Genomic DNA, 9196 nt, shown 5'->3' on the forward strand with positions numbered 1-9196 from the left:
ACCTAATCTAATCTGCTTTCTCCAAAATATCTTACACAATGTGACAGTAAGAGATGATCTGGTTTCCATTGCCATCATCAGTTCCTTAGAAGATATTAGTAAACACAAGATTATAAAGGCTAGAGACATCATGGGATGCAGGACAGATTCTATTAACATGGCATTTAGTACAGATGAACTTTAAAGATTGTTTTACGATCACCATAACCTCTCTCTCTCTCTCTCTCTCTCTCTCAGGTCGACAAAAGCCCCCTACACGCATTCATCATCAAAGGTGGAATGTCCAAGGTCAGCCGAGGTTCTGGGTCCACGCTACTGCTAGACCCTCACAAGTACTCTGAAGATCCTGATTGGCCAGACGACAAGGTAGGTCACTGTTGTTTGACTCCAGGACAAAGTAGGTGTCACGACGAGTAGCAGCTTTGAGGCTTCATTGGTTTGGTAGTGTTTCACTTGGGTTTTGTTGGTGTTCGTTTGGGTCCGAGTTGTTCACACAATTTAGATGAGAGCCCCCCCTCACGCAGCAGCCCTCGGTGGTAGAGTGTGGAGGGAGAGTGTTCTCGCTGTGTTTTGTGTGGTCAGATAATAGGTATGTCTCCAGTATGGTATAGGCAATTCAATCATAGTGTATTAATATGCATTCAAAGGTCATGATGACTGATTGTTTGGTATTAAATAGGGTTGAGTGTTGTTTACAGTTAAGGAGTGTGGTGTAACAGAAGTGACCAGTGTTGTGGCCTGGCGGAGGGCTGTATCATGGGGTGTCGCCGGTACACAGCTCTTAACTACTGGACCAAGGAGTATTTTAATCATGATAGTGGTCACGTGAGAGTTACTTATTTGTGTTACACATCAATCGATTTAAATTTGATGTAACTATTTGTAAGTGAAGTTTTATAGTAATATAATGTTAAATTTGTTGTTTTTGTTTATCCATGGAGAAACACACCTTATATCCCGCCCTTTTTTTATTATTATTATTTCTTATTCGTGGAAGCTTCAAGTTCTGTGGTCACTGTTGATTGATTGACTCCCAGGACAAGGTAGGTCATCTCACAGCGGTTTTGAGAGAATGTTTTTGTATTGTTCAGTCCCTTGGAGGCTTGAGCTACTCCATCTCCCTATATCACTGCCCCTCTATAAAACACACTCCCTATAACAGTCTCTATAACACACTCTCTCTATAGCAGTCTATAACACACTCCCTATAACAGTCTCTATAACACACTCCCTATAACAGTCTCTCTATAACAGTCTCTATAACAGTCTCTCTATAACACACTCTTCCCTCGACAGAACTTCACTTACACATGGTTCTGCCGGCGGGTGGAGCGTGACCCAGAGCATCCGATGGACCAGGAAGGCCGCCTCTACCGCTACAACACCCAGTCCATCCCCACCCCCATCACCACCTTCCGTGGGTCTGCTGGTGGCTGCTTCGGCTATGGTCCAGGTAAGTGTCTTCTTATTGATCGGGTAATGGATGCTGGTTACTGGACCATAGTACAAGGGCGCTTGTCTAAGTAATGTAGGTTTATATCTTGTTTCATCTCGCCCTCTCATCACCCTTCACTCTTCTTTCTCATCATTCCTCACCTCTCCTTCTCAATTACCTCACCCTCTCATCATCCCTCACCCTTCCCTCTCATCATCCCTCACCCCTCCCTCTCATCACCCTTCACTCTTCTTTCTCATCATTCCTCACCTCTCCTTCTCAATTACCTCACCCTCTCATCATCCCTCACCCTTCCCTCTCATCATCCCTCACCCCTCCCTCTCATTACCCTTCACTCATCTTTCTCATCATTCCTCACCTCTCCTTCTCAATTACCTCACCCTCTCATCATCCCTCACCCTTCCCTCTCATCACCCTTCACTCTTCTTTCTCATCATTCCTCACCTCTCCCTCTCATTACCTCACCCTCTCATCATCCCTCACCCCTCCCTCTCATCAACCCTCATCCTCTTATCATCCCCCACCCTCCTTTCTCACCACCCCGCCGATCATTCACTCCCCCAGGGGCGCTGGAGTATCACCAGGGACAGTTGCTATTGGTGATGTTGTCCTTAGTGGAGGTGGAGGTGACATACGAGGTGATGGTCATGGTGGAGAAGGACACCCGCTACGCTCTCGCCAAGGTGCTGGTCGAGGTGATGTCTGTCGCACAACCAGTCATCGACATCATGTGAGTACAGTACCTTGCTGACAGCTCCTACAATAGTGGTACATTCAGGCAAAGGTGTGTGTCTATACCTCCTGTGATATCCCCAGTCAAGATATATATCATACATGAATCCATATCCATATACGACTGCAAGGGATGACTCGAAGCGCGATCCATGAGACAAAAGTCGAGTCCCTCCCCACTCTGCTCTATTACTGTGACCCTGCTGCCACATCTTGACTGGGAACATCACAGGAGGTGTAGAAACACCTTTCCCTGACTGTTCTAAGGAAGGATAAATGAACAACATATATTTTTTAATATGATCGGGTTGACACATCGCTTTCAATTGCTTGACTTTTTTTTCCTAAATTAAGAAATTTAGATAAAATTTGAGACAGATAACCTTAGATATTGCTCTGGAGAAGTTCAATCACCTAACCTAACTTAGCCTGACATAGACTAACTTAACCCAACCTAGCTTAACCTAACAAGAACGTTCACCTAATGTTTCCTCTTTGTGAAAATGTTGTTTCTGACACTCAAAAACCTGCCATCACCATCACTTCATCTCTCACAGTCAATCATCAACACAGTTACTCAGATCTACCCAAAACCATAGACATATTATATGATCTCTTTTGTGGTAGTAATTTGCCTCATTATCAAATCTGTTAGAAACTTTGTATGTTCATGGCATTCTTCAGGTGTGCGGATGCCAAACTGTGTCATCCAGTGTTCTCCGGTCTTCTAATTAATCCATCCTCCCGCGTTGCCCTGGAGAGTATGTGCACCTCCAGCTGTCACGACCACATGACCTACACCTGGTCCATCACCACTGCTTCTGGTCAACCTGTCGTCGAGGAGAGGACCTGCCCACAGCCCACAACATCCGACCAGACGACTCGGGAGGAGGTTAACGAGGGTGAAGCTTCCTTATCCCCTGATCCTTGTCCACCACGTAAGGTTCTTCAGTTATTTTGTGACTTAAATTTTGAGTTTCGGGTTTTCATATTAATCTACACTCTACATTAAGAGTTGTAAATACATAAGCAAATGCTAAAATATTTTTCGTAATTCCTCATTCACAACAGTGACCCATCTAGATACACCACCACCTCATCAATAACACTGTGTCTGCTTAATGTACATCAGGTTAAAGTAAATCTGCTTAACATACATCAATTAAACATAGAGGTTTTCAGGAACACATCATGTGCCTTAGGTAGACACTGACTGTATTACAAGAATAAATGTTTGTAGACCATTACAGCTTATAGGTCTTGAAGATATCTCAACGACTGTAGTACTTTCCTTGTTTTTTTTTTACTCAACGTAAAATCATCCCAGAGTACTAAGGATTGATCTGCTTAACCCTTTCACAGCGGGAGGTTACCCAAAGCTGAATAAAATCGTCTGGCGGTAGCCAGAATAAAATGGCAAGTGCGTGACACGCGGTGAAAGGGTTAATCATAGAAGCTTCCTGGACATTATTTCTACCATAACCCTTTGATGACTATAATTTACCCTTTGATGACTATAATTTAGCCCTTTGATGATGATGATTTAACCCTTTGAAGACGACAATTTTACCCTCTGGCGAAAATTATTTAACCCCTTAATGATGATGGTCTAAGCTATAGTCGATATTACAGTCATTTTAATTGATATAGTTCTGTTGCTTTTGTAAAGGAAAATACGTGAGAATTTACCTTATGAAGCAAACCAAAAGTGATATAGGTTTATTTCCGTCTCACCTGTGTACTATGCTGTCACCTTGATAAAACCTTGACAGTGGTGCGAACTGGGAAAGCTGCGAGAGACATTGCCATCAGCAGTGAACTTTTCCTCCTCAACCCTGACCAGAACGAATTTAAGCTTACCCTCGAGGTCACCACGCCTACTGGGACTAGAGGTAAGGTCACACCATGTTTACTAGGGGTCAGAGGTTAGCCCACACTAACCACAATCATATCTTGGGTTCAGTGTTTAATGAGGACTTTGAGGATCATAACTCCTAATGTAAAAAAAATAAAAATAAATAATGAAGGCCATCCAGTTTACAGTGTGTAGGGGCTGTGTCGAGGAAAATGTTGTGGATATAGTGTAGGTGATAGTGTAGTGGTGTAGTGGACATAGTGTAGATAATAGTGTAGTGGATATAGTGTAGATGAAAATGTGGATATAGTATACAGTAGATTATAGTACAATGAGACCTCTATTTAACAGACATCCTTTAGATGTGAAACCTTTATCTAACGAACTATATATGGGGATGAAAGTGTTATATCGAGGGTCTTTTAGATGTGAAACTCCTATCTCATGGATTGTATGGAGAGAGAAGTCCGTTATATAGAAGTTTCACTGATACTTGTAGGTGGTGAGGTTTATGTCATTGTATCTCTCAAAGTCAGTCCTACTAAAACACACATTACCCTTTGCTCTCCTGACGGGGGCTGTAGGAGAGTACGTGATGACTTTGGTGCTGAACAAACCTCCTGCTGGGGGGAACTGCACAGTGATGCCGCCTTGGGGACGTGCCATGGTTGACACCTTCGCCGTCACTTGCCAGGGCTGGAAGGATCCTGAGGGAGCCGGCATCGACCAGTACACACTTTTTGGTAAGAAATGCCTCCTGTATTGGCGTCCTGTGGTGGTAGGACGTCTTGTGTCCCCTCCAGGAAGATTTTTATTGCATCTTCCACTTGAGGTAATAATGATTATGCATTTTTTCAGTAAGTCTGGTGAATAAATTTTATAAGATTTGCTTCGTCTTTCCTGGATTTTTTGTGTGTTAAAAGTTGACTTAACCCTTTCAATACGATGACTTAACACTCTCGGTACAAGACTTAACCCCCTAAATACAATGACCTAATCCCCTGAATACTTTGACTCAACCCCTTGAATACAATGACTTAACACCTAGAATACGATAACTTAACACTTGGTAAGACTTAACCCCCTGAATACAATGACCTAACCCCCTGAATACAATGACCTAACCCCCTGAATACAATGACCTAACCCCCTGAATACAATGACCTAACCCCCTGAATACAATGACCTAACCCCTGAATACAATGACTTAACCCCTTCAGTGCTCAAAGGGTTAAATACACCAACTGCCACTTGTCACATACTGTACAGTACTGTATATGAAAATCGTTATTACTGAAGGTGACATTACTTTCGTCTAAGCTATTTGAAACCAACAATGTTTCAAAATAATATTCTGAGGTGAAGGGATATTACCTCTTTACTTACCATATTGTGTGGTGAATTATGACCCAGTTAAAAAATTTAAATGTACACTTTAATGTAGGTTCAGATGACAGCAATGTGACTTTGGGTTATAATGAATTTCATATCGTACAGTTGTGTACTGTACAATACTCGTATGCGACAAGTGTCCATTGGTGCATTACGTCTTGTACTGAATCTTTCACGGTAGAACATGTTATAAACCCAACATCTAGTTGACTCAACTGATCACCTGAAAATAAGTAGTAGTTGTATTGAGTAATGTGTATCTATGGATCATGTAATATAGATTATAGAAAAAGTGAGAGACACAGCAGAGACACAAACGCCTGGGGTTTTAATCATCTTTCGTTGACGGGGGTCGTCGTGTTTACAACCAGAGTTTAAAAAAACAAAATAGTGTCACGAAGGACACAGCACTGTAGCGCTTGGCAGGGAAGTGTGGCGGTAAAATGAACTAATTCCAATATTATAAGTTAATTTTACCGGCACACCTCTTGTCAAGCACTGCAGTGCAGTGTCCTTTGTGACTAAAAAAATTTGAAACTGGTTTTAACACAACAATCCTCGTCAACGGAGAAGGGTGATTAAAACTCCGGGCAAAAGGTGTTAGAAGGGTTAACGACTAAGTGTCTCAACTGTGATTGTGGCGCTTAGTGACCCTTTCCTCTTTGTCGAATATTTCCTGAACATTGCGTTTGAATGGTAGTTTATTCAAGTCTACGGTTGGTGTGTCTTGGTTAAATGCAGGACAACATGCGAGAGCTTTCAGTCTCGCATTGCATCTTTCGTATGAAAAGTAGTACTTCTCATTGGCACGGAAGTACTTGTCCCAGTCCTAGTCTTTGTTGTTGTAGCCTTTTTTCTCTCTGATGCGCCGTTTAAATGCCTCATGTCCCCTTATCACTGGTTACGTTACTATATCTTCGTCTTCATAATAATCATCAACACTCTCTTCCTCTTGTTCCATTTTCTCGTTCTTCTCCTTTACATCCTCATAAGTTTTCTTGGTATGTTGAGAAGTGACCTCCCTCTCTGCCTCTTTCTTCATCGCGTTCAGCTTCTGTCTCTTCGTGACACTGTTATCAGTCCTCCCGGTGCGGTGCTTCAAGATCATCTCCTCCAGCTCAGGTGTCAGGAAGAATACTGCATCCATCCAATCCCCGTGTATCTCAATACCACTGCAGATTAGAGCAATTTCATAACTGCTTTTCACCTCACGCTTGTCGTCCCTGCCGTAGAGGACAGTGGCGAGTGAAAGAGGTAGGGGGCCCTTCTCTCTGTACTGCCCCCCGTCATCCCCAACACCATCGACCTTGCAACTAGTTTAGGTTTATTGGCTCGAATCCATGTATTTATTTTATATATAATTTAATGTTTATTATTGGTTTGATTGTGTATGTTTTTTTTCTTTTTTGGGTATGTTGTTGATGTCAGATTGGAATGTGGGCTTAAGTACCACCATCTTCATTACGTTGGTGTATATTACTAGTGTTATAGTTAACATGTAATTCTATAGTGTTATACTGAATATGTGCTACTAGTGTTATAATGAACATGTAGTACAAATGTTGTAGAGAACATATGGTACAAGTGTTATAGTGAACATGTAGTACTAGTGTTATAGTGAACATATAGTACTAGTGTTATAGTGAACATGTAGTACTAGTGTTATAGTGAACATATAGTACTGTACTAGTCTTATAGTAAACATGTAATACTAGTGTTATAGTGAACATGTAGTACTAGTGTTATAGTGAACATATAGTACTAGTGTTATAGTGAACATGTAGTACTAGTGTTATAGTGAACATATAGTACTGTACTAGTCTTATAGTAAACATGTAATACTAGTGTTATAGTGAACATGTAGTACTAGTGTTATAGTGAACATATAGTACTAGTGTTATAGTGAACATGTAGTACTAGTGTTATAGTGAACATATAGTACTGTACTAGTCTTATAGTGAACATGTAGTACTAGTGTTATAGTGAACATGTAGTACTAGTGTTATAGTGAACATATAGTACTAGTGTTATAGTGAACATGTAGTACTAGTGTTATAGTGAACATATAGTACTGTACTAGTCTTATAGTAAACATGTAATACTAGTGTTATAGTAAACATGTAATACTAGTGTTATAGTGAACATGTAGTACTAGTGTTATAGTGAACATGTAGCACTAGTGTTACAGTGAACATGTAGTACTAGTGTTATAGTGAACGTATAGTGCTAGTCTTATAGTAAACATGTAGTACTAGTGTTATAGTGAACATGTAGTACTAGTGTTATAGTGAACATGTAGTACTAGTCTTATAGTGAACATGTAGTACTAGTGTTATAGTGAACATGTAGTACTAGTCTTATAGTGAACATGTAGTACTAGTGTTATAGTGAACATGTAGTACTAGTGTTATAGTGAACATGTAGTACTAGTGTTATAGTGAACATGCAGCACTAGTGTTATAGTGAACATGTAGTACTAGTGTTATAGTGAACGTATAGTGCTAGTCTTATAGTAAACATGTAGTACTAGTGTTATAGTGAACATGCAGCACTAGTGTTATAGTGAACATGCAGCATAGTGTTATAGTGAACATGTAGTACTAGTGCTATAGTGAACGGATAGTGCTAGTCTTATAGTAAACATGTAGTACTAGTGTTATAGTAAACATGTAGTACTAGTGTTATAGTGAACATGTAGTACTAGTGTTATAGTAAACATGTAGTACTAGTGTTATAGTGAACATGTAGTACTAGTGTTATAGTGAACATGTAGTACTAGTGTTATAGTGAACATATAGTACTGTACTAGTAGGGTGTGTCATACGGAGGCGAATTTTTTTTTTTGAGTTTGAAAAATCGGCCCATGGTATTAATGATGTAGTTCTATGTGCAGAATCATGTGATATCTTCAGATTTGAAAAGTTTTATTTTTTTGGCTAGGTAAATTTTAACTTGAAATCTTATGAAAATTTAGCATTCCACCTCGCTCAACACCACTAAATAGCTTATTTAAAGTAAAGTAATGTATCAGGTTAATTTATTAGGATGAAAATGATCCAGAATAGTGAAACTAACAGATCTTGACACATTTATTAAATTTAATATCTTTTTAGGAAACAAAAAATCATCAAATACAAAACCGGGTTTTACTATTACTTAATTCGGGTATAAGGGGTACACCATAGAGAACATGTCTTTCTTGCTTCTGTTTCTACTCATCACCTCCCTGCTGACCACCTGAGCTCGGATGTAGCCTTCCCTCCTCTCCTGGCTGTACATGTGACTGCTGGCCTCGCTCACTTGCTGTACACAATGCTCTATACTCTGGGTGTGCGAGGGCCAGGCAGGGACATGCATGGGGTTGTCCAGGAAAGCTCTGACTTGAACATTGGTGAGGCTGCAGGTAAGAGGGGGCTCACTGCCAGCCTGGATGTTATCCAGATCTATGAGATCAGTGAGGTCTTGGCACCTAGATTGAATTCAGGAGTCTTCCTGACCCTGAAGGAATCGTCACCAACTGATTCGCCATGCCCAGATCCTCTCATAAGTCTCATATCCAAGATCTTTTTGACTGCCACTCTTCTCTCCTCCTCATCCTTACTGCAGAGCATTGTCTGCAGAACTGCCTCGGGATGAGCATACCAGGAAGATCTCCTCACAGTCTGCTCCACAATCTGAACAACCTTCCTTGGCTGACTCCTCAGGAGCTCAAGCTGGAAGAGAACATGCCTCGGACCTTCGGAGAACGATGATTTGACCTT

The 9196-nt window shown here is 40.9% G+C and overlaps 1 protein-coding gene across 1 annotated transcript in view; it reads left to right on the plus strand.

Moving 5' to 3' along the window:
- The first annotated feature begins 279 nt into the window (after window positions 1–279).
- Window positions 280–9196, plus strand: part of LOC121864003 — a 15191-nt gene continuing 6274 nt past the window's right edge. Inside the window, exons 1-6 of the mRNA XM_042362918.1 lie at window positions 280–366; window positions 1297–1453; window positions 2021–2186; window positions 2873–3126; window positions 3961–4080; window positions 4628–4786. Coding sequence (XP_042218852.1) covers window positions 280–366; window positions 1297–1453; window positions 2021–2186; window positions 2873–3126; window positions 3961–4080; window positions 4628–4786 — 943 coding nt within the window. The remainder of the gene's footprint in view (window positions 367–1296; window positions 1454–2020; window positions 2187–2872; window positions 3127–3960; window positions 4081–4627; window positions 4787–9196) is intronic.

Source organism: Homarus americanus, unplaced genomic scaffold, assembly GCF_018991925.1.
Source record: "Homarus americanus isolate GMGI-L3 unplaced genomic scaffold, GMGI_Hamer_2.0 scaffold51859, whole genome shotgun sequence".
Lineage (NCBI taxonomy): Eukaryota > Metazoa > Arthropoda > Malacostraca > Decapoda > Nephropidae > Homarus > Homarus americanus.